This window comes from Telmatherina bonti (assembly GCF_933228915.1).
Source record: "Telmatherina bonti genome assembly, chromosome: 22".
NCBI lineage: Eukaryota > Metazoa > Chordata > Actinopteri > Atheriniformes > Telmatherinidae > Telmatherina > Telmatherina bonti.
This window is the reverse complement of record NC_136631.1, coordinates 21,438,466-21,463,457: the sequence shown is the minus strand read 5'-3', so window position 1 is coordinate 21,463,457 and position 24,992 is coordinate 21,438,466. Positions and strand designations below refer to the sequence as shown.

The 24,992-nt window shown below is 39.4% G+C and overlaps 1 protein-coding gene across 1 annotated transcript in view; it reads left to right on the top strand.

The window, feature by feature from the left end:
- The window catches only part of begain (brain-enriched guanylate kinase-associated), a gene marked incomplete at both ends in the record, with an annotated part of 34,955 nt that extends 12,100 nt beyond the window's left edge, over nt 1–22,855 (top strand). Inside the window, 3 exons of the mRNA XM_079261721.1 lie at nt 8,969–9,076; nt 11,053–11,136; nt 21,311–22,855. Coding sequence (XP_079117847.1) covers nt 8,969–9,076; nt 11,053–11,136; nt 21,311–22,855 — 1,737 coding nt within the window. The remainder of the gene's footprint in view (nt 1–8,968; nt 9,077–11,052; nt 11,137–21,310) is intronic.
- Nucleotides 22,856–24,992: the final 2,137 nt, after the last annotated feature.

The window sequence follows — 24,992 nt, the reverse complement described above, 5'->3', positions numbered from 1 at the left end:
ATGTCCTTAAACATGACTTTATTAAATGTTCTCGGTCATGCGGACAAGTCTGTAAAAAATTGAAAATGTCAACCAAAAGCTTAAAACTGCAGAGGCAAAAAGATATAATGATGATAAATAAATGCTTCATATACCCAAATACAATGATGATTATATATTATAGTGAGCAGTGATAACATTTGCAGTCTCTGTTCTCATGCATCTAAGAAAGGAGAAACCTACTGTAATCGATTTGAGCTCACCTTTTCAGCAGAAGAACCCCTCTCAGCTCTCTCAGAGCAATTACACCATCAAAGACAGGACGCGCAATCAATGTCCAAAGTAATTGGTCCTAGCTGCCATGCAACCCTGTTAAAAAACCATTACAGCTAACTGCTGTTGTGGTCACCCCAGCAGCATCTGTCCAATCACATCAGGTTGACAGGTTTCCCAAGCGTTTTCCCCTCAGCTTTCAGACTTATAATCCTAACCATGTGCAGGAGATAAATCTGCTCTACTGCAGGGCCCATCCTTATAACTTACAGTATCTAGATTGACCTGAGTTGTAAGCTCATCCGAACTTTGATTCAGGGCGCTGTCTGCTCAGCGGTGATAGAAGATGACTGTGTAATGTTATTAGAAATCAGAAAACCAGAATACTATCAAACAATACCATAGAGATATTTAGGAAGAGAAAATTAATTCTTTGATTCAGCTGATAATTGTCATGCAGTGTACTTGTACTATCACTTTCAAGATGAGCAAATAAACAAATATTTTTCTGGAAATAGTATATTTGCTGATTATTCATTCATCAACACTCTTTTGATAAAATATTTAACATAGCATCAAAATAAACAAAAACAAAGGACTGAATTTGCACATGGATCCATATTGACATGAATTCAGAGCTCTATGTTAACATAACTTGTTGGTTGTTCAGATTCTCATGTGGCCTTGAAAAATAAAAGCAATACCAAACTTATTCACGTACATTTACAAACAAGACAAATTATACTCTTCAATATCTTTAGTACTATTGCTGCATTTTGATGGTTTTCTCAAAAGACAAACCGTATTGTATTTAAAGTTATGACATATTTTTTTTTAATGTAGTCTAGACAGACAGGAACTACAGAAGCATCTGTTATAGCTGAATCATCATCATAATGATGAATTGAGAGTGTAAATTATCATGTCTGGCTGAAATTGATATAGATTTTCTTGTTGAGTTTGTTTTCATGTATTATGGAAGAGCACTAAGAATGGTAATAAATCAGCAGAGAACAGTATATTCCGATGAAACATGTCCGACAACACAGTCTCATGGTATTTGCGGCTTATTATTTGCAGTACGCCAAAGTAATCCTTCTTGTTCTGTTATACAGCCCACAGTCTCGTCCCTTCATGGATCATTCTTCATCGTTACAATAAAACACATCAGCATTTTCTAGTCATATGAAAGTGATTTAGAAAACTCTTGACTTTTCAAAGGCGCTCTGTCAAAATGAAGGCATTGGTGTAACAAATCGGTCTTCATGGCAAGAGACAGTACTGGAATTTTTTTTTTTTATTGTTTTTTTTAGAAGCCTCATTGGGATTGCTATTTCTTTTGATATCATGTCATGCAATGACATTTCAAGGGGGGAGCATGTCTCTTTGTAGAAGACAGCACAGGCTGGCAAGCAGTGACAAAGGAGGCTGCAATCAAATCAGGCACATAATTAAAAGTTCTGAAAAGCAGGAATCGGGAAGGTCAACTTAAAAATGGCAAAGAACAGAACAAGCCAGTGAAGAGCAAAGCAAGAGATTAACACCTGGAAGAACTGACAAGATGTCTGTTGTAATGACTGAGGGTAGATGTATCAGGATGGATCAGAGAGAAATGTCCAGGTTTTGATCTTTATGTAAGCAGTGCTGCAGGTGAAACTGTCTGTCTGAATGAAATAACACATTATCTGTCATGAATACAAAAAAAAAAAAAAAAAATCACCTTGCTTGAATTGTAACTTTTGGACCTGCTATAGCTAGGCTAGTGTGAGAGTTCAAATTAATCTTGGGGTCCATCTGCATATGTTTCTTATTTGGGAAGAATCCTTCTCTTTTTTGTTACCATATTTGATATTTTATTCTAAATTAGATCTAAAAGACTTAGACAAAACACAGATTGTATACACAACAAATATTCATTCATTCATTCATTCATTTTCCATACCGTTAAGTCAAATTCAGGGTCGGAGGGAAGCTGGAACTTATCTCATTTGGTGAGGGGCACGGTACACCCTGGACAGTTTGCCAGTCCATCCCAGGGCCCAATAGTTACTTTGGAAGGTTAATAATAACTACATTTATAATGATACAAGCGGTGATCTTCCTGTCTTCCTGCCAGAAGATGTTATGAAGCTGCAAAAGAGTTTTATTGCTAACAGGCACTATAGAGCTTACTCAATAACTGCCTTTCTAATTCAGGTAGTGGCCACTTTATCAAGAAGTGCCAACACAAAGCATCACTTAGAAACAATCACCTCCACATTCTGCTGAGCAAGGGTGTCCCAAGTTCTAGAGGTCCTGGATATTTCTTGCTGTTGCACACCTAAATCAGATCAACATGCTTGGGCAGAACTTGACAGCAAGCTATTTAGGAGAGTCGTAATATCAATCAGGCATTTTAGAGGAGGATAACATCTAAATTCCCAACGGACTGACTCTGGCCATTCTAAAGCCTAGAAACCTACAATTATTTTATTTTAGATTGGGTCAAAAATTTAGGATCTAAAGTAGCTTTAAATGTCGGTCACCTTGTTTTTAATTAGTATTTTGACAAATTAGCTTATAATAATAATGCTATGCTAATGCTAACAATGAGCAAACCACTGTTATTTGGATATACTTGTAAATCATTTCTTTTGCCTCCATCAATCCAAATTCCTGGTAGATATGTATTCATATGTTGACGTTAAGTTGTACTGCATCTCTGCACTGACTAAACTTTACCTTGCTTTACAGTTACAAAGTCTCTAGCATTATCCACTCTTCCTGTTTTTAGCTGGAGATTGTTGATCTATTTCTGTTTTTTTGGGGGGGTTTTTTTTGTTTTTTTTTTTATTAATTTTGTTGAATTAATTCTCTAATGACATGCTACTTTTGTGGCACAAAAAAAGTTTATCTTTCTCCCAATTAGAGCAGTTGGAGTAACAACACAGAATTTAGGCATTTTGTCGCAGAGTCAACAGAGGGGAAATGGGGTTCTGTGCGGCCGCATTTACTTCCTGACCCCGTCTGAATTTCGTGACATTTTGTTACGTCAGATAAAACCCAGCCATGAGCTCTGAACCTACTCACAAAGAAAAAGTTTGCCATAAAAATGATGAGCCTGATGTGGGGGATAGTTGCTGTTCACTTCCCTAGCAGGAAAACTTGGCCCAGTAAAGTAAATATTCAATAATCAGTCCTGTCTGATTACATTGTCATCACATCTCATGTGTATTTCAGCAAGACAACTAACTTGCAAATTGTGTCTGTGTAAATGAATTGTATTTCCTTCACAACAGTGGGCAACATTTGTTTCGGAAATTTCAGATAGTTTCTGAAAAAAAAAAAACTGATATTGGTTCTGGCCCTTTCAAACGTGTGTGTTGTTGTAATTACAGTAGCCATGGAAACCCCAAATAACAGAAGCTATTCCTGTTTTGTATTCACAAGTGCTCATAAGACTGAAAAACAAATAATGTATTATTCAGCTCCAGTATGTTTACCAGTGTGAAAGGTGTTAGATGATTAATAGCCCTGGTGGGGAGAGAAAGACGTGTGAGGAAGCCGGTTGTGTCTGCGTTAATGCTTTGTGCTGTGTGAGTGTATGTGTTACTCTGTTCCTCGGTGAGCAGCACTGAGGCCTGTCTGCAGGCCACTTATTAGCAACATTAAAACCACATACATTTATTGTGGCTTCTCAATGACAAGTGCAAACTACACAGTGAAACCTGGCTGATGCTGCTTTGGACCAGAAATACAGACCAGACTCTGTCAAAGGATTTTTAAACATGCTGGTTGGCGAAGTTTTTTTTCTCTTTTTTTCCCCACTAAAGTCAGATTAATATAAACCTAGGCTTTATAATAGTTAACAGTACTGTCTGAAAGAACTAAGTTCAGATCTAAAACTGTATAGTTAAATTAAATCCATGTTTAAGAAACTTCTCTTGTAGTGAGAGGAAAAAAAAGTGAACTAGCACAATGACGTCGCTAGCAAGCTAAAAGGTTATTGCCTGTGTTTCAGCAGGGAAGCCCTAACTTCTTCCCATTGACAAAGAAAACTGTTTTTTTTTTTCAAACTTCTAAACATAATTGGGGAAAAGTTCTGGGTGTAAGGAGTTGAACACATGTTGATAAAGCGCTGTGAACAGTGTGTTTGGTCTTATTGTTTCGCTCCATAACACTTTACATGCTTAACGGGTGTCTAGAGAGAAATTCAGCTGCACCATAAAGTTTTATTCTGTTACCTCTGTTTAACTTTCTTTCAGTAAGTTTGTTACTCTGTTTAGTACTTACCAAAATGGAAGTAACTTAAGTGTTTCGAGTTAGGTCTCAGATTGGGCTGCTCATTTCTGGATTTTTTGATCATCTACTATTACCTGCTCAGCAATGTGATATGCAAAGATCTGCATCAACAGGGACTTTATCCAAACAAGTGTTGTTTGTTGGGTCCAAGTAAATACATTACTATGCAGTTTTGGTAAAAGTAACATTAATTATTCATTTAAATTATGAAAAAAATATATCTACACATATAGTGTGCATAATTAGGAGGAGGTAAATGTGTGACTGAGAAGCACACTAAAAAGGAAATGGTATGATAATTAAATGGTGATGTGTATGCCACACACAAATAACATGGTAGGTGTTGAAAGTTTAAACATTAAAAAAAAGAAAGAAAAAAAGGTGCTCAGAGTTGTTCTCTGTGTTCGATTTCCCAACAGTGTAGCTTACAGTGCCTCATGAGTCACCAGCAGCACCACCAACAACACAAATCTAACACCTCCAAAACAAATTAAATGGCGTTGAAGTGATCATGATGGATTACTTGCTGTACTTTAAACCAAAAGTGTTTTTTTTTTTCATGTCATCTCACAATATACAGAGACTGAACTGACTCAAAGCTGTTAGTTTCACATGGCAACATTTACTGTCAAATAATTACCGACTTCTTTCTAAATTTTCTCACACCTGTGCCCATTGACCGACCGCCTCGTTTCTCTTGCTGAGGATCTCTTTCGTCCAAGCTAATGGTTATAACTGGTGTCGTGATTTGAAAACCGCTTTAACAAGGTTAGAAATCCTACCCTCCCACCCAATATGGGAACGTATTTAAGATGGAGTAGAGTGTTCTGCTCTCTTCGGTGAATTGCAGCACTCAGTAATTGCATCTCGTGGGATTTAGGCTCCATTTGTTGCCCAGTGAAGAGACAGAATCTCCAGCAGAATAAGTAAAACAATAGGAGATGTCTTGGAAAAACTGACCTTTTTTCATTTTATACATATATACTCACCTTCTCAGTCAAGATCTCAACATATGGTTAAATGTCATGGTTGCTGAGTTGCTGAGTAATTAGCAGACACTTGCAAAGACAAAAGAGGAAGATTTTGATTTTCTGAACTGGCATGAAAAAATATCCCTCTTTCACTGTCTCGGTTGCTTTAAGATATGATTGTCAAAAATTGAATAGTAATTTTCCTAGATACTGTTCTCTTTTATGTGTGGTACCAACTGATAACAACGTCTGAGTGAGAGCATGTGTATCAAATCAGTGTGACTGGGAAAGATAGCATAAATCAGTGTGTGCAGCTGCTCTGGCCATAACGCTGTAATTAAAAGTACAATCTCCTTCCCTCCCCTTCAAAGTACAGTACAAGATTGTGTTCATAATTTTAAATGAGTTTGCTTTATAGACTCTTTGATCTATGGTCATGAGCAAAAGGGGCATCAGCATGTTTGAGGATCCATTTCATTAATAAATCAAAGTAAGCATCCATAGAAAAAATGTATAGCTTGTCAAGCTTTAGTCACACATTTCAACATGAGTGTTTTTTTTCACTTTTTGCTGCAGTTACAGTCTTGTTGGTTGTCAGTGCACCACCTCTTGTTTTAGATCATTTAATAAGGTCAAATTAAGGAAACTACTTTTGAATGACAACAAAGAAACCTTGTTAATATGGTGGGCTTTGTTGTTCGATAGTTTGGTTATAAACTGTATGTATTGTTATTGATCAGTCATTCTTTTGTGCAAGGCTGTGTTCAAGCCTGGACTTTGGGGGTTCCCAAACTGGGTTTTGTGTGAAGGATGGATTAGACTTTTAAGCTGAGAGGATTGCATACATGCTGAACAGTGGCCATATCGCTCACAGAGCAGCCATAATCACCCAACAATGGGGGTTATTTAAAAACAAATAACCTTGATTACGGCATTCATGCAGGAAAAAAAAAAAAGCTAAATCTGTGAAGACTAAAAATGTGTTAAAATGTTATTTCTGCTGTAAAACTGGGCTTTATAACATGAGCTGCCAAAGTGGACATTCAAGGAACAGCTTTTGGCACTTGTACAGTGCTTCCAGTTTTAAATCTCTCACAAAGTTGCTTCAACTTGACATCTAATGAAAGTGGCAGCCATAGAAACTGACTTATTTACATTTTATTACAAATTTGCGCACAACTTGGGTCTTTTTTGTAATTATATTACTTGTTAAGATCTGAAAACAGGGTTTAGAGAAATTTCATCGGCAATTAGCTGATCAGTTAGGTTTCAAAGCTGCACTTATCTATACATTCATGTCACCCTAGAGAATAAATAACTCTGATCTGATCATGTGATTATTATTTAAGAACCCTGCCACTTACTTTTACTGAGCATTTTTAAGTCATTTGGCTCAGTGCTTTGCCGTTACTGCCAGCAGCTTTAATGTTTTGATCCATTTGCTTCACCGTTCTACTCATCAAAAGTTACAGATGCAGCAGGCGGCTGTTTTCATTTAAGAGGGCCCCTGATGAACCTATTAGCAGCCACTGGTATGCTGCAAAGAAACACAGTTAGTAGCTATTTGGTAAACACACTGCACATTTAGCAGATTAAGAGATATTCCCCTCAGGAGTTGGTGAAAACTAAACCCAAGTAAAAGCAGTGTAAATGTTGAACTTTCGGCAGGTGGGGACAAATACAACTCAAATGAATACTACTGTAACCTTGTGTGACGTTTATAGGATGATGTCCAGAACATACAACTAACACCAAAATATTGATCACTGAAAAGATTACCTACATCCATTGAAAGACCTGATTAGTTATAGTTAGCAAGGACTGTCAGCAGTTATATAGTTGAATTTATAAAAGCCTAATGTTGTCACCTGCACAGTCAGCATTGTAAAATATGAATAGAAAAGGCAAAGTAATAAGCTAGAAAAAGAGCAGCAGGGAGCTGAACTTCTTGACAGCTGATTAATGAGACCATAAGAGATTTAGATTTGACTATCAATGCTGGCCTATTGCTTAAACTGACATTAATTGCCACCTATTACATTGGCTCTGCATCCCCGTATTTCAAAACAATCGCTGTCACTGAAGGATTAGATGAGAGAAGGTTGGGGGGCCAAGTGAGTGTATCATTTGTCAGCTGGCGCTCTGGCAGGTTTCAAAATTACTACTCTATGGGTGTGATTGGATGTGTGTGTGTGCGTGCGTGTGTGTGTGTGTGTGTGTGTGTGTGTGTGTGTGTGTGTGTGTGTGTATAGGAGAGAAAATACAATTTTAGGGCCCTTTACTGGCCCCTAGAGGTTGCAAAATTAATTACATATCTTTATCAATCTGCAGTATGTTGCTGTTAGAAATCTTTTCAATGCAGGTCCTTCATGTTTTAATTGCACTGCATACTTCAGCTGGAGACTGAATAGGCAGCTCAATCCTTCAATAACTATTTTCCAGTTTAATGCATTCTTATCTGAGAAGAGAAGTGCTGTGGCTTGTGGTAAACACTTGTCTGCTGCATAAAGTATAGATGTGGTGCTACAGGGCCATCTGACCTCGACACTTACTTTCTATTAAAGAGCACATCGATGCATTTGATGGTGCTGAATATTACCACTAGAGGTAAATTGCAGTTTGCAGGATATTTGAATCAAGGATCAACAAATTAATTGGCTACTTTCTATTCTACAGTCATTTGGTAGATGCTTTTATCCAACTTACAGGTGATAAGTGATCAGTTAACCATAGTAATTAACCTAACATGCATGTCTTGTGGTTGGTACCCAAAGAGAACCCTCACATTCACAGGGAGAACATATTAACTCTATACAGAAAGACCACTGTTCAAACCCCCTTTCCTCCCGAGGCTCAAACCAGTGACCTTCTACTGTGAGGCTGTAATGCTAACCACTATACCACCAGTGATTAGCACCACTGGGACATCATTTACCTTTCCAAAAAAAATCCATCCTGATATTATTCAAGACCGATCAAGCCAACGAAATACAATTTAGCTGTGGTAAGATTTATATGCAAACAAACAGTCATCACCGTCATTAAACTCCACTATTAATGGACCTCAAATGTCACTCCAGTGAAGTCATTTTGATCTCTAAAACTGATTGGAGTGTTTCATTTGTCTTTCTCACGCTCCCTCCTTTGTTTTCCCTCCTCTTTCTGTTTCTACGTCTCTTTCTTGTACTTCCAGAATAATTGATATGATATGGGCTCTGGCAAGTGTAATCTTCTTTTAATTAAAAGCTGCTTGCACAAGCGTCAGACTGATAGTGACTCAAGACTCTCTTCTTTTCATTATTCTTGCCCTCTGTTTTTACTCTGCTGCTCCCCCAACTTTGGCTTATGTTTTTCCTTTAACTCTTTACTTTCCAAACTAATTATTTGCTTTCTTTCTTGGATTTTCCTCTCTCTATGTCTCTATTTTCCATTCTACCTCTTCGATTCTTTCTTTCAAACTGCAGTCACAGCATCACGAAGAGGAAAAGAGAGCCCTCAGCCGGGAAATCATTGTTCTCAACAACCACCTCATGGAGGCGAAGATCACCATTAATAAACTCAGAGAGGACAATGTGAGTGCATCAGGTTGTATTAACTCACTGTTACATCCCTGCCAGCACTGTGCCTGCAGCTGGCACAAGGTTACTGTAATTGATTTGCACAGTATTTGAACTTTTTTGGCATGATGAGACTTGGTTGAGATCGTGCTCAAACTGTCTTTTGGCTGCAGGATCATAAATTAAATTGTAGCCTGGAGCATATTGGGAACAGAGATTTAGGGCCCTGAGGCATTTGTCTTCTTTTCTTGGTCAGTAATCTTTCCTAGCAGGCACTGAAACAATAGTTGGATTTGGAGCCTGGACTGACAACCCATCAAAAAGCTACTTTTTAACTCTTTTTCCCGTCACGCTGGCAGCGTTTTGTTTTTTTTTTATCGACCCACTCTTGCTCAAAGTAATCTCCACTGTATTTCTGCAACATCCTGGATATTTGTGCTTCAAGGTGCCGCCACAGATAGAAGAATTAACTTTGAGGCACTGGGTGTTTTATAGTGATTATGCAGAAATCAGTGGGTGTCCTCAGGGTGGGGAGATGCTGAAACCAGGGCTGTGTGATGCTGAGCTAAGGGGCATGTGGAAATCGGGTGCCTCACATTCTTTGAAGTGATGTTACTGACTTTCTGTGTGGGGGCTCCAGGTAAAGCTAGATTTTCTCTTTTTCTTTTGTGGCAATTATCAGCACTTCTGAACAATAGAACATTTTGCACATCCACATTGATGCTGCCCAATGGATGGAAAACAACATTTTTCAATAAAGAAAAGTAAAAGAAGGCTTGCATTTGTTGATAAATGTACAGCTTCAAATTGTGCCCTTTACACAATTTAGTTGCCAGGGCAACATTTACTGTTGATCTCTGAATGTTGGAGAATATTATCTATTTCCAAAAGTGACAGAAACCCAAGGGAATCAAAGTTTTTAAAAAAAAAAATGGTTTCCAAATATAAAGGAACAACACAAAATTTTGTGCCATAAAAACCAGACAACAATAGACAACAACAAAAAGGCAAAACATTTCAACAAAGGATTGCATGATCACACAGAAAAAAGTAATCCTGTCATGCTTATTACAAGATATTAAACTCTATGAATAACATGTTTGAGAGCGACAACAAAAACCTGCATAATTTGTTTGAAGTTAACAGTCCAAAAGTATTTTGGGCAAACTTAGAAGAAATATAATGGTTAAATAGGCAGTTGCTTTTAAATGCCAGGGAAGGTGAAACAGTGTCAGGAAAATCTTTGATGATAGGGGAAGAATTGTCAGGGCTGTAGTGAGGCAAAAGGGGTCTACAGTGCTGCAAGAGCTGACCTTTACACATGAAGGGATTTAACAAAAGAGGAAGAGGAAACTAAACCCCCTAACCACCTGTACAAACCCACACATGGACAGGAACACAGAAAACAACAGAGATGAGTGTCTGCTGTCCAGGTAGACCTTTACTTTGCTGTGAAATGTTAGTCAGAAAGAATCTTAAAAGATGCATCAAAGGGAATAAGAGAGTACTGGGCTAGAAACTGAAAAAAAGAAATGCTTTACTTGCTCTCACACCTGGAAGGTGCAGATAAGTAAATGTGCTGTTTCAGACAGTTGTTATTAAATTATCTCAGCCTGGACTGGTCAGATAAAAATTTGGTGGTACTATTATGGTCCTGCAAACCTCTAATGTCAAAAGTAAAATGATAATAAATCAGCTAATTGTGCCATCCAGTGGTTTTGTCAGTATTTCATTGTACATTCAGAAAAAGTTACTGGTTATAATAATTACAGTTAAGTCGGAAGAGAAAACAAATGTAATCATTTTATTTGTATTTTATTGATACCATTATTCTATTACAGAAACAGTCTGCTGAGATTATTTCTTCTGCAACCACAATTGTTCCCCGAGGTGTTCCAGCTCATAATCCTTCTTGGTTGGAAAATTGCAAGAACCAGCAGTCTGCTAGCAAAGTATGTTAAGTGACTGGGAATATTTTGTGCCTCTTACAGGACCTGTACAGGAAAGACTGTAACCTGGCAGCCCAGCTGCTGCAGTGCTCCAAGTCTCACTACAGAGCACACAAGCTGTCAGAGGTGAGCTCACCAATCTTACTGCTGCATGAGACTGTTGATATTCACGCTGCTACAAAAACGCTTTGATATCTTAAACTGTTTTAGAAATATATAAAATTTTTGTCATTCATTTTTAAAAGTTGAAATATATGTAAATAGTTGATGTAATGTTGCTGAAATGAAGTGGGTGTTGCTGTCCCATAGAAAACCTTAAAGCTAGAGTATGTAAGATTTCAAGGCGATTCTTTCCACCACTAGGTGGCAAACACCAGGTCGTGAGCAAAACCACAAAACTGCTACCTCCACAAACGAACACAGGTTGGCAGTAATGAGCAAAACTCACCCCTCACCCCTCCTCCTTGCCAGCTCCAATGAGGACAGGAATCGCTTGTGAGCTGTAGCTCAGAGCCGCTCTGTAATAAATGGGCTTATACTCACCCTACTGGTGGAAAAAAAGTACTTTTTTTTTTTACTGGTCAGAAAACATTCAAGAAGGGTCTTTGTCAATAATTAAACTTGTAATTTAATAACGCATCAAATATGGACAGACAGGAACCTACATGTTTAAAAAACTATCTAATTATGATTGTAGCTTTTTTTTAGTTAATTTATTTTGAAAATATTGAAAATCTTACATACTCTACCTTTAAGCAGTGGTTTTCACTGCAAGAATACGACAAGCTTATCATAACCTGTCCAGCCAGACTGGTGGATGACTGCTGTCTGATGTGCTGCCTATCAGCATTTTGACTGTGCAGAATGAATGAATGAATGAATGAATGAATGAATGGACCTTCTGCACAAAACATACATGCTTAAAAACATGATCAATGACAAATAAACCTACAGGATTAAAAGTGCACAGGCCCCTGGGCCCAGAGTGTTCCAGGGCTCCATTCCCCACTGCAACATTGTGAAAATTGTGAATGATACACTGCGAAACAACATTTCTAACATCTCTCAGCCAATGGTACCAATAGCAATACACTATTGGTAGTGGTGTAACTATATGGCTTTTATGTACATTTTGTTTCATGTCCAAATTGCTGGTGTTTGCCCCATGTGGGTCCCCCGGGCCTGTGCCCATAATTCCCATTGGATACACACATTACAATTAAATTTAATATGATAGATTAGGTGGTCATGCTTTCAGCTATTCTTATTCTTAGATGTTTTTTTTCTAATAATTTACACTGAAGAAATCTTGGTCTGTGAGCCTGTGCTGTGCTTAACAGCCCTTCAACAGCCACTTTTCACAAGAAACTGTGTCAAACAAGTTTTTCACTTGTAAACATGCTGTAAGTATTCCAAAGGTCATGTTTTACAAAAATTGGGTTTGAACTTCATTTTTGCAAATAACATGATTTAACATACCAGACTTATTGTTCTACCCAGCAACTTAAAATCAACATCTAAAATGATTTGTTTCTGTCTTCTGCTAATAATAAGCTGCTGAGGTTGTTTACTTTGTTGCCAGGAGACAAAGTTTTAATCATTATGCCTTGTTGCTGGGAAAGTATTCATCCACCTTTCAAATTATCTCTATTTTGTCTCTTTATAAGATTATAAAAAAAAAAAAAAAAAAAAAAAAAAGTGAATTGCAGGATAAATTCAAGAATTTTTTTTTATTACATTCCCCCCTGCCCACAAAGGAAGTCATTTGCAGAACACCTTTTTGCATAGATTTCTGCAGGAGTATGTGTCCATTCGTCCTTTAATATTTTTGCCCCTTTTCCAAGGTGGAGCTGCTCCACTTTGTCAAGGTGGGGGGGATTTATTTAAAGTGGAACTATTATGTGCATTTCAGGCTAATTTATTTTTATTTCTGAGCCCAGAAGGGCTGGGAATTGATCAAGTTATTGTCACAAATTGCTTTATTTACTTCAGACCGACCCTCTCCGTAGGCTGTCAGATCAGCCTGTGGGCAAAACGAGTGGATTGAGACTCTTCCGCATTAAGCCACGCCTCCCGCCACTGCACTACATCGGGAGCGCGCACCGCAACTGCTTTCGCCGTCATTGTAACGTCTCATAAACAGAAGGATTAGGCTAATATGAACTCAATAAAAAAAAAAAAAAAAAAATACAATGTCAACACATAGCAAACAGCCCTACATGTTGGAACCTGAATCAGACCCTGAAAACAAAGTGGAAAACAGCAACCCACAGCAACGAATGCAGCAGGATGTCTCTTTTTGGTAAACTCACCAGCCATCGTTCGAAATAACTTTATCCGACGTTTTCCATCCGCCTGATGTATTTGTACATGCCCTTGTTAACCAGTAGAAAGTAACCAATCACCGAACCTTATCCCCCAGGACGGGGGATAAGGTTCCAAGTAGAAAAAAGGATTTCCACAAGGATTTCCAAGTAGAAAAAACTCTCTAAAACGACGCGTTTTTCGTCACCATGGAAACCGAACGGAGAGAGTGCGGGAACTCAAACTCAAACACGCATTTAGGTGATAAGAAACAGTGTTCTTCACATGTCTGATGAGGATTCAACACTGTAACACTGTAAAAAAAAAAAAAAAAAAGCTCAGAAAACTCGAAATACCATAATAGGACCCCTTTAAAGTAATATAATCTTCATGTCAAACCACTGTTTCTCAATGGAGTTGAGATCTGGGCAAGGTTGTTCCAAGACAATTTATCGCTTCTGTGGTATATTGAATGTTATTGGGAACATTTAGTTATGTTTATGTATTTTATACGCTACACCAGTAGAGGGCGAACTCGCCTTAATGTTACGTTGTGTAGGCGGTGTTATGCGGAGAACGGCAGAATAAGAGATGCCGCATACAGAAAAGAACCGTGCTTGTAAGATGTGCACGAGACGAATAAAGGAGAGAAGAAACTTGAGAGGTGTTGCACCTTTATTTCGGCCACGATGCAACATCTTTTTGGCGACGAGGACTAACAGGATGGCACAGTAAGGACGTGGCTGTCGGGCTAAAGACTTTATAAGAGGGGAGAGCGCCGTAAGTTACAGAAAAGATGGCGACCATCGGCACTCTAGCAGCGTTTGATGCTAAAAATCAAAGCTGGGAAGAATACTGTGAAATAATGGATCAGTTTTTTGAGGCCAATGAGATTGATAACGGGGATAAGCAGAGAGCTATACTCCTCAGTGTAGTCGGCGCATCTACATACAGTTTAATACGGAATCTCCTCAGCCCGAGTAAACCAAAAGAGAAGACTTACACAGAGCTGGTATCGTTGCTGAAAAACCACTTCGACCCAAAGCCAAGTGAAATCGTCCAGAGGTACAAGTTTGATTCCCGCAGTCGTAAGCCAAATGAATCAGTCGTGGATTATGTAGCAGAACTGCGCAGGCTTGCACAGGACTGTAATTATGCCAACACGTTGGAGCAAAAGTTGAGAGATAGGATCGTATGTGGAATTAATGACGACCGTATCCAAAGACGACTCCTAGCAGAAGCAGATTTAACATGTGAAAAAGCCTTGTCCATTGCAGTAGCTGCTGAAACCGCCAATAAAAATGCACATGACCTCCAAAATCCAAGAGCAACTGTGAAGTGCTTCAAGATAAACAAAGGCACGCATCAGGGAGGCGCGTTCAAGAGCGGCAGTGTTCCAGAGTGTTACCGGTGCAAAGGACAACACAAGGCATCAGAATGTAAGTTCAAACAAGAGAAATGTCATGCATGCGGAAAAGTGGGCCATATTGCCAAAGCTTGTCGAAACAAAACCAAGCAAAAAGGAAATGCTAAACCTGGTGTTAAAAAGGAGCAAGCTCGTTCAGGCTATCGTTCACATAATGTTAAAGAAAGGCAAGAGGAAAGCAACTCGGATAGTTCTGATGAAGATCCTTTCACATTACAAAGAATGAAGTTCCAGCTAGGGCGCATGAGTGAAATGCCCCTAAGAAAAGTTGAGCCATACACTGAGAGTATGAAACTAAATGGCAAAAGAGTGACTTTTGAGATTGATACCGGCTGCAGTCTCACCGTGATGAGTGAAAAGACATTTAAAACAATGTGGAAATCAAGCAAAACCCCCAACATTAAACCAGTGAGAATCAAGTTGGAGACTTATACAGGGCATCCAGTGACAGTTGTGGGAGCAGCTCAAGTCCAGGTCAAGTACCATAAGCAAAGAGCCAAACTGCCCCTAGTGGTCGTAAAAGGCGATGGACCTACTTTGCTAGGCCGGGGCTGGCTGGAGGACATTCAACTGGACTGGACAGAAATAAAAGCCAGAGACAAAGCTCGTCAAGTACATAGTATTCACTCTGAGAGAGATACTAAAGAGGCAAATGTGACTTTACAAGAAGTGCTATGCAAACATGAAGAAGTTTTCAAGGAGGAGCTGGGCACGTTGAAAGGCACCAAAGCTACCATCCACGTGAAAGAAAACGCAGTTCCACGCTTCTTCCGCCCCAGATCAATTCCTTATGCTATGAGAGCTAAAGTGGATGAGGAAATTGACAGACTTTTAGAAGAGGACATTATCACCCCTGTGAAATATTCAGAATGGGCAGCTCCGGTAGTACCCATCCTGAAACCAGTGGGCACAGTCAGATTGTGTGGAGATTACAAACTAACAGTAAATACAGTGTCCTCACTCGAGCAATATCCAATACCCAGAGTAGATGACTTGTTCAATGCACTTGCTAAAGGAAAGCAGTTTTCCAAGTTAGACATGAGTCATGCTTATCAACAAATACTCATGGATGAAGAGTCCAAGAAATACCTCACAGTGAACACGCACAGAGGATTATTCACCTACAACAGACTACCGTTCGGTGTGGCCTCCGCTCCGGCCATATTTCAAAGGACGATGGAGAGTCTTTTAAGTGGAATTCCTCTGGTCGCAGTGTATTTGGATGACATTTTGGTCAGCGGAGTGAACAAAGCTGATCACATCAGAAACTTGGACATTGTGCTTAAAAGACTGAAAGAGGCTGGACTACGTCTCAGAAGAAACAAGTGTACCTTTCTTCAGGATGAAGTGGAGTACTTAGGGTACAGAGTAGATGCACAAGGATTACACCCAGTGGAGAAAAAGGTCAAAGCAATCCAGGATGCTCCCGCCCCAACAAATGTTACAGAGCTCAAGTCATTTTTGGGACTGTTAAACTATTACAACAAGTTCCTTCCGAACCTTGCAACTAGGTTGGCGCCATTACATGAGCTCTTGAGACATGATGTTCGATGGAAATGGAATAAAGAGCGAGAAGAAGCCTTTCAAAACGCAAAAGACATGCTCAACACATCCGATGTTTTGGTGCACTACTCAGCGGACAGAGAGCTGGTTTTGTCATGTGATGCTTCGCCTTATGGAGTAGGTGCAGTATTATCACACGTCATGGAAGATGGAAGTGAGAGACCAATTGGGTTTGTTTCCCGTACTTTACAACCTGCAGAGACAAGATACTCACAGTTGGATAAAGAAGGGCTCGCAATCATATTTGGGATTGAAAAATTCCACAAATATTTGTACGGACGAAACTTTGTGATTTATACAGATCACAAGCCGCTGATTTATCTGTTTAACGAAAAGAAGCCAATTCCCCAAATGGGATCGCCAAGAGTGCAAAGGTGGGCTGTGAAACTCAGCGCATACAAGTACAACATAGTCTACAAACCAGGCAAACATCACGCAAATGCAGACGCATTGAGCAGATTGCCAGTCCCGGTCAAACTAAGAAAGGAGGAGAGGACTGAGCAAGTTCTAATGATGGACATTTTGGATGAGACATTGATACAAGCGAGTCAAATAAAGCAGTGGACCGCTAAAGACACTGTTTTATTACAGGTACATGAATACATCCTAAAAGGGTGGCCTGCAGTTAATGATCCAAACCTCAAAGCTTTCCACCAGAGAAAAATGGAGCTAAGTGTAAGAGATGGCTGTGTTCTCTGGGGAGCTCGAGTTGTAATCCCTACAAAAGGAAGAGAAAGGATGCTCAAACTATTGCATCAAACTCACACAGGAATGACTAAAATGAAAGGACTGGCCAGATCGTACATGTGGTGGCCAGGAATGGATCAAGATGTAGAAAGAACTGTTCAGGCATGTCATGAGTGTCAGGCGCATCAAAAAGCACCTGCCCCTGCACCACTGCACCCGTGGGAATGGCCTGAGTCACCATGGTCGAGAATTCATGTGGACTACGCTGGACCATTCCTTGGAGAAATGTTTCTCGTGATTGTGGATGCTCATTCAAAGTGGCTGGACGTGTATCCAACAAACTCTTGCACCTCCCAAGTCACTATTGAAAAACTCAGACAAAGCTTCAGTATTTTTGGAATACCAAAAATGCTTGTGTCCGATAATGGGACTTGCTTCTCAAGTGCAGAGTTTGAAGTGTTCATGAAGCAAAATGGCATTAACCATGTGAGATCCGCCCCGTTTCACCCATCATCAAATGGACTAGCGGAGAGAGCTGTTCAAACCTTTAAAGAGGGGATGAAAAAGATGAAAGATGAGACAATCCAAACAAGATTGTCAAGATTCTTATTTAGCTACAGGATCACACCTCATGCAACGACAGGCTTGTCACCTGCAGAACTCATGATGTCACGCAGACTGAGGTCAGCGCTGGATTTGGTTGTTCCGGACGTAAAAACCAAAGTGCAACAAAAACAACTGAAACAGAAAGTGAATCATGACACACACAGCAAAGAAAGAGGATTTACATCTGGAGATGATGTACTCATCAGGAACTATTCTTATGGACCAAAGTGGATTCCTGGCGTTATCCAAGACTGTTCAGGACCTCTTTCTTACACTGTTAATGTTGGTACTGGTCAAGTTGTGAAAAGGCATGTTGATCAGGTCAGAGCTAGATTACCTGATCCCGAGCTAAAGATTGAGAAGGAGAGGGTGTTGTTTCCAGACACTACATCTAATGTTACTTTACCTGAAATGAACAAACCGCTAATGTTAGAACAACCGAGTTCTAGTTCAGAGGTAGAGCCAGGGATACCCCCTGCTGCAGGTATTCAGGCAGAGAAAGTTTTGCCCACAGAGCCAGAAATGAGACGTTCTCATAGAGAGAGACGTGCACCTGTGCACCTTAAAGATTTTGTTTACTAGAATGCTAATAGTTCATTTATATTGCTTAGTCTTGAGCTAAGTCATTTTCAGTTTGTATTATTATGTGTATGCTTTACTTAGAAAAAAAATGTGTTAGTTACCCCAGACAAGTTTTTGCTTAAAGGTGGGGGAGATGTGGTATATTGAATGTTATTGGGAACATTTAGTTATGTTTATGTATTTTATACGCTACACCAGTAGAGGGCGAACTCGCCTTAATGTTACGTTGTGTAGGCGGTGTTATGCGGAGAACGGCAGAATAAGAGATGCCGCATACAGAAAAGAACCGTGCTTGTAAGATGTGCACGAGACGAATAAAGGAGAGAAGAAACTTGAGAGGTGTTGCACCTTTATTTCGGCCACGATGCAACAGCTTCCCTTTAAACTGCTCAGGTGTTAAGTGTTACTCCTGCTGGAATATGAACCTCAGTCTCACTTTCAATTCGGTTCAGAACTAAAGCAGGTTTTCCTAAAAAAAATTTTAAAAAAATTTAAAAAAAATTGATTTATCTGCTCTGCAATTGATAACCTCCCACTAGCATAATACTGCCACCATCATACTTCCCTGCTGGGATGAGATAGTCAAAATATTCCCAGTTAGTTTAATTAGACCAGAGTAACATCCACATATATATTTCTTCTTCTGTTTCTTCTTCCTGGGCTGCACGATAGAGTAATGAGTGGCACTGTGGCCTCAAAGCAAGACGGTCACTGGTTGATCCTCGGTTGGGAGGGTGGTCTTTGTGTGTGGAATTTGCATGTTGTGTTGCATGTCTACATGGGTTCTCTCCAGGTACCCCAGCTTCCTCCCACCGTCCAAAGACATGCATGTTAGGTTCATTGTTTTTTTTAAACTGCCCATAGGAGTGAGTGTGAGCATGAATGGTTGTTTGTCTCTTTGTGTTGGCGCTGCAATGGACTGGCGCCCAGTACAGGGTCGAAGGCTGCTGGGATAGGCTCCAGCTCCCCCGCGACCCTTAAGTGGATTATACGGTTTCAGATAATGAATGAAAGAACGAATGTTTCTTCTTCCAGTTAAACTTGTTTGTCCTTTTTTAAATGTTCTCCTCATGTTTTGCAAGACTTGCAATTTCTCAGTGTCGCTATATTCTTTTCATTTATGATTTTGAGGTTCTGACTGGTATTGAGAATCTGTACGCTTTGTGAACTTTTCCCGGCCAGTTTGGAAAAATCCTTGGTCTCCATACCATTACTTTTTCTGTTGGGATGTTTGCTTAGTAGTTCATCACACTCTGGGACCTTATAAAGTGTGATCAGGAAATACTTCAATTAACTACACAGGTCTATAAAACTAAACAAATGAACTGAAGGGGTAACTGTAGTATCATATCTTATAGGGCTTCTGTATCTCAGAATATTTATATTATATACATATATATATATATATATATATATATATATATATATATATATATATATATATATATATATATATATATATAGATATATAGATGATATATAGATGATAGATAGATAGATAGATAGATAGATAGATAGATAGATAGATAGATAGATAGATAGATAGATAGATAGATTTTGTTTGTATGTAGGCTTGTCACATAAAATAAAAATGTAATTACAGGTTTCAATGCAACTGTATGCCTCTCAAGGCACTTTGTAGAACTACTTCTGTGTGCCATAACTTTATGCTCGTTTTGTCAATGTTTTCCCAGCACAGACTGGTAGAAGAGTGACTCATGTAAATAAACTCTTCAGGAAATAATTCATTTATTATTATATCTAAAGTGGTAATTTTATATAAAAAGGAAAATTTGTAAAGGCCAATAGTTAATAGTTTTGTTTTGCTTTTTTTTAATCAACCATTGTGTACCTAGAAAAATCCTGTAGTATGTGGCTTTAATCAAACATGAATATTTCAATGAGATTAAGAAATCAAATCAGTGTTTAATCAGCATATCTTTGCACAATCGTCTCATCTTGTGCTTTTATTATCTCAACAACCTTTTCATAAATTGTAAACCATTTGGACAAACCCATGCCAGACCCCTTGTCCTGTCGTTGCTCATGACAAAAAGATTTTTTGTTGAATAACACATTTTTATCAAATAGCAAAATGTGTTTTAAATAAACTATTACCAATTTATTCCATTACAGAATACAAAATGTTTCATGACAGTTTAAATGGCTAAATGAAACACATAAAGTAACACTGTACAACAGTGTGATAGACATTTAAGATTTGATTCAGATAGCATCTAATATCAAGCTAGCTCATTTCTGCTACATACTGTGTATTTTCTTCTGCTCCCCCCACAAAAATATCACCTATTTCCATCTCTGTTACCTCTGGGAGAAGCATTAGCTTCTAAAAATAGCTCTTAGAGTTTATTTTATGTTCAGGCAAGCTTCTATTTCTTAACAAAGCCAAGTCAGTATTTTAGCTTTTTTTTAAGCCCAGCTGGAGACCCAGAGCTCTGGTTTAATTTGAATCGGAGCCGTTCCCTGTGGAACTGATGCATGTTTGATGGCAGAAAGAAGAAAGAGATACTGAGAAAAATTCTGACAGAGAACGAGGGAATGAGGGCTTTTGGTTGGGAAGGCAGTGGAGCAAGACTGAAAAGATGAAAGGATATAGAAAGAGAAGAGAAGAAAGAGCTTGGTGTGGCAAGAAAAGTTTTTACTGACCCTGACCAACTTCATTGGCCACAAAGAATCAAGTTTGTAATTTGCTGAAACATCATGCGTCTGTTCTGTCTGAGAGACGGACAGCGGGAAAAGGAAAATATGGGAAGAAAAGCCTAAACAAACAACCAAATGAGCTGTTAAAGACGTTTTTGACAAATTCATCACAGGTGTCATGTCAAGTTCCCATGAGATACATGAATTGATTTGTATTCAGAGGGCTTGATAAGACTTAATTACTCTCGCTAGCTAACTTGCATTTTAAAATCCTTGTAAAACTGCATGAACCCAAAGAAAGACTTTAAGTTTGGGAAAGATGAGGCTGCGGACAAAGTTTCACATTTTTTAAGAACTTTGCAGGCTAAATCGAATAACAATTCCGTAATATCTTTAGGTTTTGTACGCAGCATCCCCTTTAATCAATCATTTGTTTGTCTCTTTCCATGTTTGTCTTCCTTTTTTTCTCAGTTGCCCTTGGATTTCCAGGAACGCATCAGTTCCCACATGCAGAAACACAACCAGGGCAGAGGAGCTACGATGGCAATGTGTCACCCCAATTACTCAGATGGAGTACCAACAACCATAATTGCCAAGGTGTTGGAAAAGCCTGAACCAGGGAGTAGTTGCCCTGTAACACGTTCACCTAGCCCCCATCCTCAAGATGGAGACTTTCTAACAGGCATTGGAAGCACAGATCATCTGCACCGCCGCATTTCATATAAGTCATCTGATCTGTACTGCAGTGACACAGCGCTGTATTGCCCTGAACGATGGCAAGACACAGAGCGCAGGCAAAGTGTCGATCTCCACGGCACTGGCCTGCATCAGCTCCAAGCCCAGAACTCCATAGACAGTAACCCAGATGAAGATCCTTTCCAGTCTGGAAGCTTTTCTCACCATGAACCCCCATCCTCTTTCCACCACCATGATGATGAGTTTGGTAATGGTAGTCTTCCCGCCTCCAGTTCTTACTCTAGTTTCAGCCTTGCATCAGATGACAAGGGAGGAGTTAGTGGTGGGTGTGGGCGCACTGCCAGCAGTACCTTATCTTCCTCTCACCAAGGTCTATGTTTGGATTGGCGAGATGGAGGCAGTGGAGACTTTGAGCGCAAAAGCATGTCCTCATATGACAAGGACAGCCCAAGCTTCCCCAAAGCCCACAGCATCCAGCATATGGTGGCTTCCAGGAGCCCACAAAAGGGCACCTCACCAAGCTATACAAGGACAGCTTCATGCTTCAGTGAACCATACCATTCTAGCGCTCCTCGCCTAGCCTCCTCTCATAGCATGGTGTCCACATCTGGACTAGTCCAGGTTCATAAAGGAGCAAGGGACACCCGAGGTGATTCACAAGTCCCTGAAGATGACCTTAGTAACCGCTGGCGACAGCTTAGCGTTGAAGACGTCAATATTTTCTCATCTTCCTATCGCAACATGGCAGGACGGATCTCTCCGTACAGTTTCTCTGAATGTCACTTTGCCATGGGCCCCTCCAATAAAGTCAAGGAGTCTCTCTACAGCAGCTTCCAAGAAGGAGACGATGTCTTCCACAGCCGTGTGCTGGACCAATGTTTTGCGATGGGCTCCCCTTTACCCAGCCGCAATCGTAAACCTAAGGAGCATCATAAGCAGGAGAAAACCTCTGTGCTATATAGAGCCAAGGATGACAGTCAAGACTCTGAGTGCAGTCTGTTCCTTTCAGGGAGCTCTAAGGACAAGGAGAGCAGCGGGGGACCGGCAGCACCAAGCAGTGCCAAGAAGGACTACGTGAACCTGAGCGTGGACAGCTCGGCTGAGTCCTTACACCAAAGCTCACTCGAAGCCTCAAGCCTTCAGCACTACCCTAGCCCGAGGCCGAGTGTTCGGCCTCGCCCAAGCTCCAGCTCTGCTCTCAGTGTCGGCCCCGCACTCCCAAAGAAGACCTCTCCAAGATACCAAAAATTTGGTAGCACGGGGCTGACAAGGAAAGACAGCTTGACCAAGGCGCAGCTTTATGGTACACTCTTGAACTGAGTGCAGAGAGAGAGCTTTTCTTTTTTTGCATGATGACAATGATTATGATTCTTAACTTACTGTACTGTACTGCACCTAATGTCTCCCTGCAGCGAACATGTACTTGTAATCTGATGTAAAGATGTTGTTGTTGTTTTCTGTATCTTAGCCAAGGCACGTTTCATACAGTCTGCAATGTTTTTTCTATTGTGTTATCTGATACAGTGTAGCTATCGGATACCAGCTACATTTCTGTTACAGTAGGAAGAATAATTAGGATCAACAGGATGAAACCACAGGCTGGCTAAATGACAATACTTTGCTACGTGCTCTTTTTTTGTTTGTGAGCATTTAGCATAGCGAGCAAAAGACCATTAACTTCTGCTTTAATGTGCACAATATGATAACAGTGTAGCGTGTGTAATGAGGTAATATAATTACTCATGTTTTGTAGAGGTTTTCCATTACAGGTGCTGGACCATGCTGACTGCAAGCTGTTACAATGATTTATCTATTCTTCTTTCCTTTTTTCTTGCATGATGTTTAAAGCATACACAGTGTATGATAGGAAAACACATTTGCCACAAAGTTTCTCTTTTACAGGGACATTGTTTCCAAGTCCCACACTGCAGAAGCGAAGATTTTCAACTCTATTAAACAGCAGACAGAATATAGGAGCATCTATGGTCATGAGAAATCATGAGAAATACATATATATATATATATATATATATATATATATATATATATATATATATATATATATATATATATATATTTTTTTTTTTTTTTTTTTTTTTTTTTTTTTTTTGTGTGCGCGCGCGTGTGTGTGTGTGTAAACAGATGTAGAAGTAAATAAAAATAGAATATGAATATAAGCTACAGTGTTTTTAATATAACAAAGCTGGATTTTTTTTCATACTTTTGTATAAAATTCTGCTAATGACATTGACAGCTGTAGTGCACAATATTTACCGTTAAACCAGAACACTTGTGAAATTGCCTTAATTCTATTGCTCGGATAGAATGGCCTCCCCTACAGCATAAAGCAACTGTGTACATACTGTATATCTGCAGTAATGTTACTGTGTATAAGCCCTATTGTTACAGTGTACGTTCTTCCTGTCAGACAAAAGCACCTACAGCTGCACACACACAGAAGCAACAATAAACTTCCTAACCATTAAGAAATCAGTAATATAGCCAAATTTTGCGATGAAACCTTCAACATTGTTGGCACAAGTTGCACAAATCAAAACAAGTGCTGGTCTCTCTTGCTGTTTTATGAGATTAATTGAAAATTTCGAGCTGGCAGTTCTGCAGTGTATTGCACAAACACGTGAAAAGGAGAAAGATACGCACGAAAGAAACAACTGATTAAGACCTAAAATGTACAGCTAATGCTTTGCTTTAAACCAGCATGCTCAGTTATGCCATTTTAAAGAAATCACTGTGAAGAAACAAAGTGTTGAGAAAGTAACAGTCATTTTGCCTTGTTGGTGTCAGTAAAAAAAAAAAAAGCTTAAAATGAATTCACCTTAAGTTAGATGAGCTGCAGAGAGGTTATCCTGCTGCCCGATAATCATGCGACCATCTGCGACTGTCATACTCTAGTGTGCAAAACGCCAATGTTCCAACATCTGTGCATGCAAAACTTCCTTTCAGCCTATGAAGCTTCATAGTTTCAAGGAATGATGAGAGTCCTAATATTAATAACTCAAACTCAGCCTTGTTGTCAACTTATGATGGGTCTTTTTTTTTTTGTCAGTTTGTTTTGGAATACCATACTTCTACCTCTCCTATTCCAGCAACTCTAATAAATGACACAAAGCTGTCTTCAACATTTTCACTCTGTAATCTTAGACATTAGTTCACCCTGTCCATGATCGTGAAAGTGCACACCAAAGGCCACAAAAGGTCTTCAGTCATAATGTATATTAATTTGCTTTGCTGAGGTATCAACAGATTGGAAGAGGTTTGGAATTAAATTTCAAGACTGTACAGAAGGATTGATATTTTTCTTGTGGATGTGTATAAAAAGAGATGCTACATATATAGTTATTACACAATGTCTATTTTTATGTAGTTTCAGTTGATGTTATATTTATTGAATGTTTTGACCCTGAATGAAGCTGAAGTGGCTCTGTCCTGTCCTACC